The 19,983-nt window shown below is 36.6% G+C and overlaps 1 protein-coding gene across 1 annotated transcript in view; it reads right to left on the reverse strand.

Annotated features, from left to right (window-relative positions):
- Nucleotides 1-11,383: 11,383 nt before the first annotated feature.
- Nucleotides 11,384-19,983, reverse strand: part of PHF14 (PHD finger protein 14) — a 169,981-nt gene continuing 161,381 nt past the window's right edge. Inside the window, 1 exon segment of the mRNA XM_076331424.1 lies at nucleotides 11,384-11,565. Within this exon segment, the coding sequence (XP_076187539.1) occupies nucleotides 11,491-11,565 (75 nt within the window). The 3' untranslated portion in view covers nucleotides 11,384-11,490.

Here is a 19,983-nt window from a genome sequence, read left to right on the forward strand (position 1 = left end):
AAACCCTTAGGCTTAAATACTTAAATACTTAGGTATAAATACTAAACCCCAGCACCTTTTATATGCATCATGGATGAACTCTCTAATGAATGATCATCAAAAGATGAACACATCTTTGTTTAAAAGGAGACTATGCAGGATGTACCCTAAAGCAGTAACACTGTAGATTATACTTTGGGATGACTATATTCCTAGCAGAGCATTTGGCTAACATACATGTAATGAAACACTGACCAGGAACCTTTACAGAAACACAGAACAGTGACAGCTACTAAAACAGCTCTGTAGCCAGCAGTTTCTACGGGGCATATGCACAGCATTTCTGTCAGCAGGGTGAGACTGGCAGATCCTTACAGAGCAAAAGCTTACATCCATCCCTTTGAAGAAAGAGTAGGCAAGGGAAATGCTATAGTCAATGCTACCTAACACATTAAAACACTGATTTAAAACATTATTTTCTACCTATAACCCTTTTTTTTTTCCTTAGTATTTATCAGATGTTTCATCCATGGTGAGACATAAAATAAAGAGATGCAAAAATAATTATCCTGATGGAAGTAAAACAACAAAAGAAGAATACAAGAAAAATATACCTTTATCAGTGTTCTCTTGTAAACTGGTTATCAACTCAGAAATATTAATCCCTTCCAAGGTGTATCTAGGATACTGCCACTATTTTTTAGAAATACCATGGACGTATCATCTTGCAAGTTTAAGCTTGTGTGGTTTGTGATAGAGTCCAGAGGTCAGTCACTTTCCAAAGATACAGAACTGGTGATCAGTAGAGCAGGACTTGTGCACAAAGGAATGGGGAAAAGTTCCTGAAGCTCCTTGTAACTGCCAGAGCTTAGTGACATTTAATTGCGTCAGCCTGAGCTCCACAAGCATCACCTAAGTCTGTATATGTTTGAGTTGTTGAAAATTTTAAGGAGAGGAAAAAAGAAAACAAAAAAACCTCCCAAACCAACACCTCAGTTCTATTTCCATTATCACATATTTCTGAAGGGACAAACAATAAATCAATGTGCCCAAATTGCTGACGTACTCTGAAAGGGAGTACTAAAACCTGCTATTCATTTTTAGAGTCTCAACAGTTGCACTATGAGTCTTATTTTACAGGGCAGTGTTGGTCTGAGCCCCAGGAGCTCACCTGGACCCCCAGAGCCCAGGGCAATGCCTGGATTCTGCCCAAAGTTGGGAAACTGGATGAAGTGTGAAGCTCAGGGTCATGCACTGGAAAGTGACATTTCCATCACATTCCCAGAGGGAAAACAGACACACTTGGAGTTTATAAGCAAAGTGTTTTATTACACTTTCTATTTGCACATACAAGCTGCTAAGTATATAAACGTTAAATAATTATCACAGAATCATAGAATTCAGGTGGGAAAGCAGCTCAGGAGGTCTTAGTCGAGCCTCCTGCTCAAAGAAGGGCCAGCCTGAGATCAGACCAGGTTGCTCAGGGCTTTATCTTCTAAGGATGGAGACTACACAACCTATATATCTATATAACTAAAAGAAATATAATACAGATTTTTATATATGTGTATATACATATAATACAGATTTTTATATGTGTGTATATACATATAATACTATATTTAACTGATATCTAGAGTTAGAAAAGCAGCTGATCATGTTCAAAAAGGTTTGTATGATGTCAGGTATTAGGGATATATACTAGACAGGGTTGTGATCTAAAATTAGAATTCATTGTAAAAGAGGTAAATAAAGGTCAGGTTTGTTTCCTCATGCCATAGATAAAACAGTGCTCTTAAAAGCAACTGAAATACAATTCATAAGTGAAATATAATTCACAAATGTTGTATTAATTTGACTTCTGATGGCACTATGCTCCTGCTGAGAAAATAACTTTCCTTAAAAATCAAGGTCTTTGAAATGTAATGGTACAAGCTCAAAGGCATTTATACCAAACCTGCTGCTTAATTGCTGCACTTCTCTAACTCTTCACTGCCAACTTGGGCAAACATGGCAAATTGACTGTTCCATTTTTAGGGGCCATGATCATGAGATGCAGTGGTATTTCTACTGGTATGCTTGAATGTTTGGTCTCTCTGATTTGTTCCTGTGAGATTTCAAAAATAACAAAGCTGCAGTGGTGTTAGAGATCCATACTTCTCTCACTGCACATACTTCATGAATGGTATGTACTTTAATATTTGAAAAACACCATTCTTCTGTCCACTGAACTGAATGTCTAGACTGTAACAGATATACTGAAATACATGTAGGTGCAACATGTTAATGGTGTATCTGATTTTCCTATCAATATTACAGGCAGAACCTTGATGCATGTCAACCATTATTCTTCTATTTTTACCATCTGTGGTAGGAACAGGAGTCTACTTTTTCTAAATAAACTACAAACGTTTGAAAATTGGTGCATTTTTCCACTTCTAAAACATTATGTCTGAGATACTTTCATTTGTTTTCCTTCACAGTCCCAGATGACTCCAAAGGTAAATGATTCACACTCTACAGATCTGTTCAACATAGAATAAATGATGGGGAGGTAGCAGCTGTATTTTTTTTTTCCTTCCACATTTTAACTACCTTTTAAGATTCTTAGACATCAACATTTTAAATAACGTGTTAAACATCAACATGGTTAATGGCGAGCCTTGGTATTAGAATTTGGTATGCCACTTGATCTTGTGCTAACAGTTAAAATACTAAAAATAAAAATTACATGTCTTAGCTTGATCATTTCTCTAAGGTAAATGGTCACTGCTGTCAGTGTTTTATTAAAATCCTGTAGGGTTTGTGCAATCCTCTCAAGTTTGTGCAATTTCCTTTGCAGAAACCTTTTAGAGCTGATTATGAACATTTCTAAGGCTTTGTAAGGTATTTCCACCAAACAACGAAATCTAACCATACCACCAGAAAAAAACCCCATAGGCTAGAGCCAAACCTTCGCTAGGTGCATTTAAGTTTTAACTCAGAATAGAACGGGGACTGATTTATTCTCATTCATTTTTACTGTTCCTACAAATTTGGGCTCCAGGTCAATGATGAGGTATTACTACAATCAATAACACCCCCCCCCCCCAATGGCAAATTGTTATAATAAAAAAGTCTCACTCATTCTGAATGAAGCAGTAAAGGGAATAGGCCATGAACTTGCATGCAAATCAGCAACTAGGCACTTTATTTGTGTGTAATAAATATTTAGTTTTAAAATAATCTAAAACCTTCTACCCAAGACTAACTGCTCAAACAAGAATACAAGGTGATTGATTACACTGGAAAAATGACTTAGTAATTAATCATTCCAACAAAAGAGTTATTTTCATGGTTGTAAGGGTTATATCTTCAGCCTCCTCTCAAGCCCTAATGAAGATGGGTTTTGCCCTACTGCAAAACTCTGCTGCTCTCTGAAGGTTAACAAGCATTGGACAGTAAGAAGCTGGGAAATTAATTCAGCCTTGGTGTCCTCTCAGAAAACACTTGTAATTGCGTCTTTTGTGGTAAAGGAACCTAAATCAAGTGAGCCTGCATAACTTCAGCAGTGGCAGCATGCCCAGGTAAGAGGAAATCTTTGAAAAAAGGACAGTCCCAGGCTACAGGGCAGAAGCAGGGTGGTTGGTTATAAATTTGTATTTAAATAGATATCAGAGATCAACAAGTAGGCCAAGAATGAGAGCTTTGTGTATTTTTTCTTCTTTAGTGAGACATTACCTTTACTTGAGACTCCAACCAGTTTAGGCGACTAATGTTACACAGAATTCCAGCCTTGAGGAAAAGCAGAGATAACAGGCCTGATGCCTACGTCAAACAAGTTGTAACTTCCTAACCAGGTGTGGACGGCAAAATCTGACCCGACTGAGAACAGAATGATAAGATGACCAGAAAATGTGGGTCTAAAGACATAGTTGTCAGTTATAGTTATTAATGGAAAAGCTTATTTGTTCAGTCTAAAGGACTACTGTTACTTCTGCCAACTTCTCAGCTGATGACCCCAAACTTTCATCATCATCTCAGCCTTGTCTTGGTATAGCCAATTCACTCTTGTTCACGCTCTGACCGTGGTCAAACTCTGGCTGAAGGACTGAGCTAATATACTGATCAGCAGGCTGCATTACAGCTGCCCTATACCAACCATTCTGGCCCCCATATACTCACTGTTTTGGAAGAATATAGTTGCAGACACAACAGATAGTCACACCGTGGCACGCTGCTCTCGGCAGATCCTTAGGAAGAGGAGTTACTGCCCCCAACCACCCAGTGAGATGCTCCTGGGGCTGCAAGCAGCAAAGTGACTGAAGACCAGCCTCATCCACTCCTCAGAAACCACTTGCAAGACAACAGTGCCTGCATATAAGTGGTGCTGAAGTTACTTAATAGGTCTGGTCTGTCTCTGAAAGCCTCTCTCATTATGATTAACTGGGTGGGGATAACCTATGAAAAAATACAAGATTATTCTAACAATCGTTTCTTCACATCTGTACGGCTTTTTAAAAGGCAGTAAAAGTATGCATCAATTACTGTGTGTAGAGACAAGCAGAGCAATGTCTGCAAGCTTTCTCCTGGAAGATGAGCTGGTAAGAAGAAATTGTGTAATTGCTTGGACCCAAGGATGATATTCACTGACACCAGGTCTGCCATTTTTGCTCCAGTGTGGCCTACTATGTATATTAAGCATTCAGCAATGCAGTCTTCTGCTCTTTTCCCTCTTAACAAAGGCCCCAAAAATACAGAAGACTATGTAGGGATGTGCTAAAAAACATGATCCAAGCTATACCTCTTCTTCAGTCTGGCTTTCCAGGCTGTTGGCATCTGTAATGGAAATGAAGCTCTGGGGAATGGGAGTATTTTCTCTGTCCTCCTGTCCCACTGCTGGCAGCAGCCTCACCCTGCTGGGTCCCATCGTGCTGACATCTCTGAAAGATGACAATTCTCCTGGCTGGTCTAAAAAGGTTTTATCCACAAGGAAGAAAAGGTAGTCTTGGTTTTGTTTCGACTCCAAATCCTAAAAATGTGAATCAACAATGTGACTTCACAGCAAAAGAAAATTCTTAAAATACATACCAAGATTTAGATAAGCAATTTGGTTAGCAATTAGACAATTCTGTAACATGAACAATGCAGCTTAAAGGACGGGTTTAGCAATGTCATGTATTATATGCACTATGCTTGGATTTGAAATGGGGCAGGAAACTTTTAGGGAACAAATGAGGGCCAAAAGAGGCATTTTCCACCTAAGCGCTTGGCTTGATGTTTGTAATTAAGAATGAACATTGCAGTTCTTTTCAGGGACAAAACTTCTCATAATACTGCAGCTGATTCAATATTTGAAAGAGAGGTTGATGTCTGAAAATTTAAAGACATAAACATTTCAATTGATTATTAAAATATTTAAGAAAAAAAGGTTATTTCATAACACATCTTTCATAGCAAGATGTTAAAAATAAAATGTCCAATGTTGAGTCAAAAAAATTCAGATATTGGTGATTGAAACAATAATCCTTAAAATAAATACCAAGCAGTAGTATTTCAACAATTAAACCAAAAACATCCCAAAGTCTTTCTTGTGGGTAACACTGCTGTTATGTTCTAGCTTTTATAAATCCCATCTCCTCAGCAGCTAATTAGTGTTTCTTATTCCACAAGGGTTTTAAGCACTTGCTGAATATTGTTTCACATAGCCTTTAAAACCTTCACAACTTACTGATGATTAAAGATTGAAGTTGTTTTTTCTTTCCAGACCACTGGAATTGGCTGGGTTTGACTCAATTTATGTCACAGCCCCAACTTGCAGACTATCTCTAGCCAGAACTCCTATAGGTATCACCTCCCATCTATAGAAATGACAGCTCTGACACTGATCTGGGAAAAACTTTTCAGACCACAGTAATAAGTAATTTGCCTATAAACCACGAGTTACTAGACTTGCTATACTGCTACTTCTCCAAACTTTTTCTCTCCATTATGAAAAGGAGGATGTTTCTCCCAAACTCTATCCACCTGTTCAGTCACATGGCAGTATAAAAACTGATTTCTCTTAGCACCTCTCTCTGCAAATTTAATTTGGTACAAATGGTAAGATATTAATTGTAAAACCTGGTGGCAACTTTATTCTGTAAAGGGATATAATTTATTTTTCCAATAGAAACTAGCAGAAGTGTCTAGCAGAGTGGTGACATTAATTGCTTTCAGCTGTAATTCCTGCTTTGTGACTTCTAATTGCTGGTGCCTTGCTAGAACACTACAGACTGCCCGGCTTTACCTGAAAGAATATAGGCAATGAAGTGCTATCGGCTTGTTCTGATACACTTCTCTTCTACCATAAGGTGGCAGACATAGTGCATAAACTTTCAGTAATATACCATAAGTTACAATTATTAGATCAATATGTATTTGATGTTCACTACTGTTCTTACTGCATGAGCCAGAAAAAAATGGTCTCACTGTACCGTTATCTGTTACTGTGTTCACGGTGTGCTATTAGTTCATCATTGCAGCTCTTTCAAAACAACATGACTTGGCAAGAAAAAAATTAATAAAAAATTGATCAGGCATAAAATTACTGTATTTTTGGTTAAAGTGCAGAACAATAGCACAATATAGGTATGGTATAGCTTTTGTTTTTATTCAGCTGTTTAGTATGCTGTAGGTATAAATGAGAGACTTAGACCAAGCATCAAAACTGAACCTTTCAGACATTAATGTGATGATAGCTGTGTTATTATGAGCCTAATGATATCTAGTGCACACAAGAATACATAGGTGTCATGCTGGGAAACCAATGATCTGGCTCTCATTCTGACTGCAGGCAAAGAATATCTCATCAAAGCTATAAATTTCATGAGTCTGTTCCCAAATTTAAAACCCTTAAGGAAATGGCTTTCATGGTTCAACAGTTTTAAAGGGTTGCTCTTACTTGGCTTTGTAACAAGGAAATTAATAGTTCTTCCAAAACAAATCAGAATTATGCCATAGCTGCACGCATTTTCATGCTGTTCTCCAGATAACATCGCTGCAGAATCCACATTGAGTTCACTGTGGGGAAACATTTATTACCTGCTATGATTTCCCACTATAGCCTTAGATAGGTGATAGAAGTCGTTTACTCATTGCTATGTAAAAATTGTTTTCTTTACATCATGTGAAATAGAGTCAGTTTCTAATCAACCTTCACTTTTCACAGAGTAAAACCTATCCAGCCTAATGTCAGGGAGAGTTAGTTTCTGTAGCGTGATGCAGAGCAACCAACCAAGAGGTAGACGGCTTATGGGACTGCAATAACAAAGAAGCACTGAAGTGATATACTTCTCTGTCAGTATGGTTTTTTCCCCTTTAAAAATTCTGACTCTGCAAATATTGAAGCTCCTGAGAAGGAATAATCATGTTTAAATCATTTTCTTAATTTAAAGGTATACAAATGCCTTCTAATGAGCAGAAAATGAATATTGTGTTAGGATTAGCTGTTGTATGTCACATTTCACGCATATAATGCACTACAACTAGTGCTGTTTGGGAGGAAAACCATAAATGAGCACCAAATGTTCAGTGTAGCAATACATTTCAATGTATCATTAGCAAAGTAACAAAATACTGTGGATTCTCACTTAACCAGTAAGAAGTTACTGGGATTAAAATACCAAGATATATTTGCTTTTGTGCAGAATCCTTATGATTGCACAACATTTTAGATCCAACTATTTCAATGTCTGTGGAGCTACAAACAGGAGATTATCGGCATCTGTGTCAAAATTAGCTTTGCTTTTTTAGCTCATGCCAATCAATCATTTGGAGTCCTATCTTTAACGTGAGAATGTAGCGTTCAGAGTAAGAAACCTTGCATGACAACAACAGTTAGGTAATACACTACGGAAATTCATCTAATAGCAAACTATTGCACATATATCTATGATATATCTATGATACAACATAAACCATACTCTCACAAAACAGAAACGTTACTCTGTGGGTGATTGACAAGAACTTCCACACCTCAAATTGCTGACCCCCGTATGAGGGAGTGGTGCAGGAGACTAACAGGGAGGAAAGGTCAGACATTATTTTCTAAGAACAAAAATGATAGTAATAGACAAATTTGCTCTTCTCTGAGGGTGAAGTGATTGTCTGTGATAGAAAACACAGTGTTGGAGTCCACAAAATTCTCAATAGCCCACTGTTCCACAGGGGGAAAGAGCAAACATGGAGGACTGAACAAAAACCAATGGTAAACCATCATAAACTGCTCAAAAAGCAGTAAATTTGCTTTATGTGAGGAAAATGACAGTTTCTCCTCAAGCATGGAAAACATAATTATTCCCCGAGCCACCCTAAAATAGCTATCACTGGTGCAAACCAGAAAACTGCAATTCCCAACTGGGAAACACCACCACTGTCATGCATGAGAGGGATGGAGTGGGAAACAATTAGTTCTCCGTCTAGACTTTCAGAGCAGCGTGCGACTTTTATTATTAAATAACTGCATAGAGGAAGAGAGAATTAAAGAAAAAGGACATTATAACTGGCTTCCTAGGCACACGTACATAGGGGTGTTTGTGTATATTTACATACAAGGAAAATCCTGCTCCATAAAAATGGCTGTAACCAGCTGAATTGAAGCTGTCTAAACTTTTGCTCATCCCATCTCTATGTTAGCCTTTGAGCATACCCAGACAAGCTTTGAGCTTCATCCTACAGGAGCTAGGCTGCTTTCAGTATCCAAGCCGGCTTGTGTTTGACTGCAGCGTGGACATACCTTTAATAAAAGACACAATATTCTGCATCAGGTTTTCAGCTTAGTTCTAATGAAGAGTAACACTCAGAAGCATCATGTCATAGTCAGGTAGGACTGTTGCAGCCATCTGCTTTACCCAGTGCATTGTATCCAAAAAATCTCCGGACATTGAGAAAAGAAAAATATGATGAAAATGAAATTCATACTGGTAGTCTGAAAACTCAAGAATATACAAAAAATCAATTCAGCTGCAAACTTTAATTAGATCAGAATCAAGATAAAGGAAGTAAAGTCACCTATTTTGTATACTCTTTATTTGATCTTTATCAGTTAAAAGCCCCTCTATTTAGTAAAAATGTCTACACACAAGTTATTAAATAGGTCTCCTCCATTTTTCTGGAAGGGATGAAGTTAGGACTGCATTTTGATTCAGTCACATTTGTCTCACTTCATCTCAAACCCAGCTGATTATGATAAGAGTGCTGGTTATTATTATTTTGCAATGAAAATCTCTAAATTCCGGCGTTTGAATTTTGAATTAAATAACTTAACCAAGGGACAGATTTCTGTTTATCAACCCTGACTGTAGACTTCTGGTGACATGTTGGATTTCTAAAAAAGGAGTTACCTAGAAGTATGATTTATGTAATTATACTTTCACGTTAAATTTTTAAGGATTTAGGAAAGATTCAGAAATACGCCTTTTAAGCTTATCAGCATTATGCATCAAATGGAAGCTTCTGTATCTTTCAATGTCTGAACCATTTTTCTCACTCTGGTGTTCGAGAGCCAAGTAATATATTTTCATACAAGACCTGAACACCGCATAACCACCCCTCTCATCTTATGCACCCGTAGAGTCCCAGGCTGTCACAGAGCTTAGACTCACAGCAAAAGGACAAACCTGCTGCCATGGACTGAATGGAAATAGATTATTTTGCACAAATGAGACCCTATCTGCTAATTTCAGACAGGATGATTTGGGTGAATAAACCCAAACACAAGTGCACTGGGGGTAGGCAGAGAGGCCAAGACATGGCCATAATCCATCCCAGCCAGCAACTCCCCCTGCCATTACCCTACCTTTGTTTAAGCCCCGTGTAAAACCTCATTCTCTCTCCTTTTCTTAGAAGTTACTTGTTCTGTCCTTCAAAATTCAGAGGCCTTTCAGCCCTTTCCAACGGCAAACCTGCCCCTTCTTCAGATCCTGATGAGTACTAAGCTCTGAGAACTGACCTTGGCTTTCTGCGTTAAGCCTGAAAAAAAGCAAACACGTTCACTTCATTCTCGTCTGCCCTGTGATCCTACACACCACTGCGCAGAGAACGGTCCATAAGGTCCTGCATGATAAATCTGTCCTTCTATCTTTCCTGAATCTGTCTCTTCCACTGCAGTGGAGTCAAAATCATATTCCCCCTCCTTTCTGAGATGGCTACAGTGGTTGATTTGCACCAAACGGACCAATGCTGAATTTATTTTATATGCTAATTTACATGATAGCTGCATTCGCTAAAATGAGATCTAGTGTTATTAAACTCCTGTAGAGTAATTGTGAATGAAATTTGTCCACGAGCTACACACATTTGAACCTTATGAACCAGAAAAGAATTTATAAAAGATATTGCTTAAGCACAGGCATGTTGTTTTTAAAATATCTGAAACTATGATTTATACAGATGGGATAAAATTGAGGATGAATACTATTTACAATCTGATTTAACACTCAATATACGGAGTAAGAGTAAAAATATGGAAGAGTGGGAAAAGAGGTGAACTTTTTCAATTGAAGACGATTCATTTCTCCTAGAGCAAGATAAACTTCACTCGCGGGACTTCAGTGAGTGTTGCTCTAATCCTAAAACAGAATCGGTAAGATTTTTGGTTTCTTCATTGCAACCTGTGAAACTATTGGGCTATAAACCTACATCTGAGTTTCTTGTACTAACTTTCCCGTTTAGTGACCTGCACAGGCTAAAAAGCAGAGGTAAATCGGAAATCAAAATGATGAGGACAGGAAGAAGGGGGTTTTATTCTAGATTTTCACTACTCACTTAAAGGTCTAACGACACAGCAAGAAGTTATTTTACTCTGTTAGAATGGAAAGATTGGTATGAAGGAATTGGACCTGTGTAGGATGGCCTAATCAAGACAAAAGTTTGACATTCATTAAAAGACAATGATCACATGAAGATGGAAAAGGTTTACATGGAAGAAAATGATAATGCGACATGAAGTCAAGTAAAAATCACAAGATGCAAAGATGTAAAACTAATTACTTAAGAAAACATACTGTACGTACCAAAAAATCCTTGCCTCCATCCAGTCCTCAGCAACATTCATTTTAATCATTGATCAGAAGAAATTTCAGAATTCATTTAGTAGAACATATTTATCTAACTTTTAAGAATCAAAGCTCTTGCTCAGAAATACCAAAATATGTCTGAGTTATAACTATCCTTTAAGGATAACACTGCTTTGCAGAGTAAAAAAAAATTGACCTGTTTGCTTAGTAAATGCTATTAGCGATGAATAACCCATCAACTTTCTATACCGTCTTCAAAAAGCTTTTAGAATTTTATTGGTATGGTGCTCAGTTCTGATAATTCAGCTTTTAATGCAATCACGAATATCACCAGGAGCTACTTAATTAATTCCCCAGTGCAGCATGAATTTAATTTTCAATGACTTTATTGAGAACTTTTTTTGTTAATTTTACAATGAGAAACTATAATCACTGTTACACAACTTGCAAATATTTCAAACAAGACAGCAATCTCCTATTTTTTTGATTTTTTCTGTTCCAAATTCAGCTCCTGAGATGGATTTTCTGCCACAGCTTCATTTTCATCTTCCTGTAAAAGAAAATGAAAACCTGAACGTTAATCAGCTTATTGAAGAAGTACAGTTTTTGTACTTATGCATATGTATAGAATTCTGTACAGACTTTTGTCATCTTTTGCCTGACCAATAAGCATAAAAATAAGCAAAAAATGTCATTTATTCAAGCATTTGGTTTTGCTCAGGAGTTGAAATAAAAATGATAAGAACACCCAAAATTTAAACAAGTCCAATCACCTACATTTATAGTAGAAGAATAATTTAATGAGTAAATATTTCACTGACCAATTTACTGGATGGTTACATAAAGAAATTACTAAACCATACACGGATGACAAGATATTCAAACATCTGCAGCAGACAGTATTACACACCTTTCCTTTGTTCTTGACCAGAGGTTTTCACTAAATTACTTTCAAATGCAAGAGCTTTCATCATTGTTCTAAAAATTACTTTTGAAAAGCATCTGCCATTGAAAAATGTTTCATTTTTTTGAGACCAGATACGTTTACTTCACCATTTGATGAAAGACAATAAATTTAACTTCAGAGACACTTTATGTGCTGCAGCATCGTATTTTTGTCCCATCTAGCATATTTTCTTGACAGGTCTGCCAATTTTCCAATTACTTGTACCACCATATGTTATCTGAAGATCAGTCAGGTCTAAAATAGGAAACATGAGCATGTCAGGCAGCAGCATGCTTACAATATTCTACAGCTTCAGCTCCAAGAGTTGGGCTCATAATTCACTATGTCTTCCTCTGGATCTCACTGAAAAAATGAAGTGACATCATAATGCCCGTTTCCATAGGAAAGGATACTATTTTGTGTCCAGTACAAATTCGTGACCTCCAAAGTACAAATTAGAGAAGACTGAGAAAACTATTTTATAAGGCAACTTGCAGTCCATCGCATCATGGACAGTCCTTATCACACATTCAAAGTATGGCCAGTTTTCCTGCCTGCATTTTAATTCAATATACAGGGAATCTTCCTAGTTCCAAAAACACAAAGGAGAGCAAATGAATAGACATTTGGGAGCAAAGTGTCCCGGTTGCTGTAACACCGCTCATCACAAGTCAATACTTGAGAGAAAGGAAATGTCAGGGACATTAGGTGGGACCCAGGAACCCAGCGTGCAGTCTCCTGCTTTAAAACAGCACCTTCATTCTTCTACGAAAATAACTTTATCTTTTTGCTTCCTAGTCCTCCTTTCACTATCAAAGGGTGTTTTGTAAGGATAATTACAATAGAGTTTTAGAGGTACAAAATCTATAGGAAGATCACATGGGCAGCACAAAATAGAATAGCAATGGAAAATCTCATTAAAAAAATGTGGTCTTGTATTATGTTACACAACGCTAAAATAAAATTGAAAAGCTAGTTGTTCTATTAAAGAACCATACACTCCAAACCATTCTGCTTCTAAATCCTCCCCCCTTCTGGGGGTAGGCTAGGCACTGAGAAATACTTACATGACTGACCACTAAAAGCTAAATGCATTTTTTTTTTTCCTTATCTTTCTGGACTGTCATCTCTTCAATTACCTTTAAAACATGTAGTGAGCCCCGTGGCTCTTTTAGTTCAGGTGAGGAAACATGTCTGCGCATGCGTGTGAAACCAAAGATTGTTGATTCGTTGAAATTACAAGTGTAGCATATATTCAAGAGAGTGAAATGTATAGTACACATACAAAGGTCAAACTTCTAAAGAAAATAAAGGCAAGGCAGAACGGGAAACAACAAAGGAGCAGTGTGTAACTAAGAGACGTACTGCTTACAGGTGACAAAGAATATCGCTGAATAAAAAAGCCACCCACAGAAACTTTTGGCTGCTATAGAAAAACAGCCAGGTTCTTTCATGATGGTTTTGTTAACAAAAGAACAGCAAATCTGCATGTTTCTGAAGGTCCTTACCTACAGGAGTTGTATCCCTACTGACCTCAGTGCCAACTAATCCACCATCCTAGAACACAACCTGCCATTATTCCAACATTCTGACTTGTGCTCCCTCATACAGGGAAATAGATATACAAAAGCGTAAATAGATATAAAAGTGAAATACTACGAATTATAAGAAGTGCAATATCACTGCCAGTATACCTGGGAAAGATTTGAACTGGCAATTTAGAGCACACATAATAACCATAGTCCAAGATGTGAAGACTCACTATTCTTACAGTTTGCTGACAATGCAAAATTTCTATGAAATTTTAAATCTTTTTTTGCAATAACCCAAGAGGCATCCCAATGATTGCACATAGAATAATGAATTGGTTGGAGTTTCTAATGTCATTAACAATGTTTGAATTTTTAGCTAAATAGCCTATATAGCCTAATTATCAAGAAATTATGCCAAACAGACTGCAGATTAAACATATTTAATATATTTGTTTTACTAATTACCACCTATCATTATCATCATTATAATGCTTTTAACTGTGACGGATAGCAAAGGAAAACCTTTTATTTTCATGTTATCTGTTAAAAAACAGTCCATGATGGCAGTGTGTGAAGTTACTATTACCAGTGGCTACACAGCAGATGAAATACTGAATTCCAGTTTCTGTTTCACAGAAATTCAGTTCACATTTCTATTAATCTCAGATCTCTATTTTATGTTATTACTAATTTTGCTTTCAGATGCCTAAGACTCTACTGTCTAGTGCTTTCTGTCCTAAAAATTCTGAAACAGAGAACAGTCATTTTGATGTTAAAATGTTCAAAGATCAAAGTAGTTTTTGCTAGCAGATGTCACAGATCAAACTTCTCTCCGTATCTTTTCTGACTACAGACAACCATAGACTCGAATATTATACAGTGAATTTTGAACACGCTCACCTAAAAGATGCCTCAGCACAGATCTGGTGACTTGTAAGAGTAGCAAAGGGAAGCGAATCCTTCAAGACTGTATTACTACTTTTACTGAGAAAGTGCATTTAACAGCCCAAAGATTATTTTCATGTTGAAATGAATGAAGTTTACTGGTCTGGAATTGTTGTTCTTTCAGATTTACAAAACCAACAGTGATAAGGAAAAGTACAAAGGGCTTTACAAAGTGCTGTTAAACCCAACACCCTGAATTGAAATGTCAGCTCAGGAGCTCCTTAAGCCACTGATGATTGGACACCTCATCAGCATCCTGATGATGCTGATGGACTGATGGACCTTCCACATCATCTTTTTTCCTCATCCTTTCCCCAGGCATCCCTCCTTTTCCCTGATGGAAACGAGGTATTGGATTAAAGGGTCCTTTGGATGCTCTGTGGATGTCTTCAAATGTCCTATGGACATGTCTTCCTTCAAACTGCTTAGTCTACACTTGGTAGCTGAGCATTTATGGGTCACAGTAACAGGACAGGGCCAAGAATTTAAAACTGAGACCATACAATCTGCCACCTAAATAAGTGTTGTGAATTATTATTAAAGTATTGAGCATTCAATAGCTTTGCTGAAGTTAATGGGAATACTTTGATATTTGGATGTCTTTAGGTGCCAAAAACTAAAGGTAAGAAGCTGACTTTTAAGATCCTATTTCTGAAAATTGTGATCTGACAGTTGAGAGAGACTGTCATATAACTTCATCTCCTTTGAAAGCATGTTTAAGGTCAACTACAAATGGTGCTCCAAGCAGAGAATAACAGGTCCCATGTGGAAAGTTAATTTTGTAGTAATTATTCCAGAATATTCCCCTGTAGATGAATTCTGGCATGCAAAAAAAAAAAACAGCCTAGAAATAGGGTTTTGGGTGTCCCTTTCTCTTTTTTCCCCCTCCAACCAATTTCATTCAAAATGTCTGAAAACTTCTTTTTATTCCATTAGTTAATGATATGAAATCTGGAAGATGACAGTAAATTAGACAATTCGTAACTCTACAGGGAATCTGACACTACTCTGTATGTAGAACAGATCACACCTCAATTAACTATGCTAGGAAATGCACCAGATTTGTGCATTACACCACACCTGTAATTTCTAAAGTTGCATTACAAAGGTATAATTAATAAAATAAACTTGCTGTTGTGTGCTTTGCAAACTGTAACCCATATAACAGCTATATATTACAGTATGATGTAAATAAACACCTGAATAGTAAGAAAGAATGCAATACACAAAAATATCCTACTACAACGAGGAATCAGTAAAGGGTTTTCTATGCTATCGCATAATCTAGAAATACAATCTCAAAACCACTCAGGATCAAATTCAGATACTATTAATTTTCATAGTATCTTAACCCAAAAGAGCTGTAATATGACTAATATACTAAGCTCCAGTGAGGGTGTCTAGCTGGTATTTCATCTCCTGCCTCACAGATTCTAGCTAGCAAAAAACCAGTTGGAAGTAGGTAAAAATACTTTTAATACTCTTCAAAAATATATCAGGAAAAGGGACTTCAGAAACTATGAGAGCTTTTCTTTGTGTATGTTAAAGTCTAGCTTTCCAATGTCACAGGCCAAATTTGGAGGAAAAGGAGTTTCACAGCTAAAAATTGGGAGTTCAATCAGTCTCTCTGTTAAACTGGCAAAAGGTGAGCATCCAGCACTAAAATTCCTCAGTTATTTTTCTTCCAAAGCCTATGCTATCTTCTTCAAATGTATTACTGACAACCCTTACAATGAAGAGTGGCGCAAAAATACAGAGTACAACTGGAACAGGTCTTTACCAATGGATATTAGAAACAAATATAAATTTCTGGTGACAGATGACAGTTTTCTGTCACCGTAGCTCTGCAGTGATAAGGCAGCTGTTTATTTCCCCAGAAAAGGAGACCCTTGCTACATGGATCATTTTCACAGTGACAGCCTTGACAAGTTTGACATTTGCTTCATGAAGTATTCTGAAGCAGCCATCAAGAAAATGCCCCCTCTGGGACCACTGGCAAGCTGACAGTCGTACCTTTTAATGCGCATCTCCATTAATTCTTACTGTCAAAGCCCACCAAATTCCAACAACGAAATCTCTGCTGATCTGGTACATGAAAAAATGAAGGCTATGAATGAACTAACCATTATAATGTAAGTAAACATGACATCAATTAACTGGAAGCAGCTCTCCACCCCATTTTGTTTAGCAAAAAAAGCAACGTTTAACTGTTGGAGGTTTCCTTCACCGATGCAGTACATGGCATCGTGCTCTAGGTGGCAATGCAAGACTAGAACTATTTTTATACTAAAGCTCTTACGAAGCTACGAGCAGCTGCATGTTTATCACAAACTCTTTCCTTTAACTTGCACTGGTACAAGAACTTTAAGTCTTTTTGAAATGTTTTTCAGTGTTCTGTATTTTCTATTTCCTTGTTTCTAATTCTGATTACACAGATAAATGTACCATTGCAAGAGCCCTTACAGTCAAATTTCATTTGACGCTTAGTACAGAAGTGGAATTTCATGCCAGATTTCAAATCCTCCATCTGTTTCTCTCCTTTTTAGGAGGCAACCATTCCACTGAGTGGCCCTTTTGGCTGACTGCCACTACAGTTGGGATGCTCTTCAGGGCAGGTGGTGCTTGAAACCCAACCATTGTTTTACAAGTTCAGCTGGTTCTCCTTGAAGAAAGTAGAGGAAAATGTTTCCTCTTCAACAATTTGAGTCTTTAAATGTTTAGGTTTATGAACTTCAGACTGTATCTATAAATGCTTAGATATCACAAACCTGAAACATCAACTAAGAAATAGGTGAAAAGCAACTTTAACGGGATTGTACTGTGCCTGTATGGGACGGGCCTCCTTAATTTCCACTCCTGTCTCAGAGTACACACCTGCATTAGTTTTCAGGCCTTCAAGTCTGACACTGTCCTGATTAAGATCCTTCTAAGGCAAATTTGTCACTCAATTATAACACATCTGTGCATATATAAACATATATATGGAAACCACAATAGCATTTTCTACTTATGTGGCAATATAATAATTATTTTTATGAATTATAAATTAAAACAGAAAGTTCCACTTTATATATACTCATAATACTACTACAGGATAATATTCCATAGCCTAGAAATGCATATTCTAATCAAATCAAGATGATTTTAAATATTCACTTTTATAGTCCCACCATATTTACACTATACATTTACTAAATTATAAGAAGCAAAACTTCTTCATGTTTGTATTCTTGATACTAAGAAATGAAATGGCTTCTTCTTACAATAGCTACTGTGTACACTTACAAAAGGTGCTCAGGCAAACAATAAGGAATTAATAGCTCTTTTAAACAATTTCATTTCTAAGTACTGTTTAATTAAAAAAAAAACCAAGAGGTTAATTTTTAACTGTTTAATTGTTAGGCTATACATGTATCTTGGTAGTTACTACATGATAGCTGCAGATTTTTTTTCATGCTTTAACTATTTTCACAAATAAGTTTGGCTATAGACAGCCTTTTATCAAGAGGTCTGAACATTGTGTGTTTCCAAAATGATTAACAACATCAAACAGAAAAGTAGGCACAACTTTATATAAAAGTTATATAAAAATGCTTCTGTAAGCTACAATCAACACATGCTGCCTACAGTCGAAGGCAGCTGAAAGACATCACTCTAAACATCACTGAAGTACACATTTTTAACGGAAAAAGATAGCACTACCATATGAAAGGAAGAAATTTATCTCAATAACAGAGAAAATCTAGACCCTAATGAAAATGTTTTAGGAAAAATGAGTGCATTGCATGCTTCTGACCAAAATTAATTAGAGTTTTAATGTTTTACATTTCCACCATAATTCTTTAAATGGTGCGTTTATTTCATAGTAATAAACACTCGGTTCATTAAGTAAAGTTCAAAATCTGTGTTACTCGCTACATTTAACAACCTTTGGCCCTCTTCTTCAGTATTTCTTGATTCAGGTTTCCAAAGCATTGAATAAGCAATTGAGGAACACAATTACATTTCATGACTCTGCATATTTAGGATTCTTATTTCATCTAAGACAAAGGGTAATTAATCTACCATTCTATACTGAATTCCAACTTTAGTGAGCCATGATAGATACTGAAATTAACTTACAGGAAATGCTTAATTAAATTACTGTAAAAAGCATAACCAAAGTTTTTTCTCTCCTTATGACAAAAGAAAATGCACATTTAATTAGAAAAAGTCTACTGCAGTATTATAAATTTAATAACTTGGGAATTCATGAAAATACTGCTATAATGTGACAGCTAACAATTCAGAAAGCTTTTTTCTCCTTTCTTTTATATTTCATCACAACATTTCACCTGAGTACAGCCATGAAATTCTGCTCAGGCTCAAGGCATAAAAGATGGCTCTTTCAATGGAGTTAATATGATGACATAGGAATCTGAACAACACAGCAAATGCCTTTATTTTAGTCACCTATTTTCCAAAATGTGATATAAGTAAATGTTACAAAAATGGCTTTATATTTGTTGTAATACTGAATGCCTATATTTAGTCACAATCCACGAAGTTGCAAACAAAACTGATAGAAATGGACGAAGCTGTAGAAGTAGATGGAGGATACACTATGACAGCAAATAGAACCTGTGCTACTGATGAAGAAATCAAGAGACGGAAGAGACTTTTGCTTTTTTTAAAAAAACATAATTCCTTTCAGTAGGTCCCCCAAAACACATACTGACATTTAAATTCAGACTCCAACAACTATAACTAGACAGGCGTTTCAATGATTTCAACATCCATTAAACAAAATCCCCAAAAGAGCATTCTAGGCTAGGACCAGATCCACATCTTCATGCTAACAGCCCAGGTACAATCCCTCATGGAAGACCTACACCTTCCCTACTGTTACCATTCATTTAATCTAAATTAACACTAGCACTGCAGACCTACACGGAAGTCAAAATAATTCCTTTATAAGCTGTATAAACATACTTTTAATTTGACAATATAACCCAAACATATGGCTATGGACCTGAAATCAAACAAGACAAGAAATCTATGGCTTTAGAAGTTGGAATTCAGCTGGTTTGATGGCGAAGGAAGGCTTGTAGATTTGTTTATGTTCTGACTTTATTTCTGTATTTGAAGATAGCACTTACTGTTCTGATCCTGTAACGATGCCTGAACAGTCCTATTTCATACAATAGATCAACTCAGCTGTATTTGAAGCATCAAGGGTGTACTGGTAATAAACACAGTCAATTTTGAGTCAAAATTGTAACAGTTAATATACCAAGGTTTCAATAGTTTCAAGCTGATCAGCTTCTAAATTAAAAAATGAACGTGTTAGGTTTAACAGTAGAATGAATTCTCTTCAACCTCCACACGTCTTTGCATTTCCAAGTGAGGTTCTAAAGCCAAATGTTATTTAATTCAGTGGGTATACTGAGGGATGTTTTGGTAATTTGTCATGATAGTGATGTTGTTTCACTGTAATTTTTTGAAGTCAGAATCTGATGAAACTCCTTCAACTGGAAATAATGCAATGTCCAACCATTTAAGGTAA

This window comes from Aptenodytes patagonicus, chromosome 2, assembly GCF_965638725.1.
Source record: "Aptenodytes patagonicus chromosome 2, bAptPat1.pri.cur, whole genome shotgun sequence".
NCBI classification, from domain to species: domain Eukaryota; kingdom Metazoa; phylum Chordata; class Aves; order Sphenisciformes; family Spheniscidae; genus Aptenodytes; species Aptenodytes patagonicus.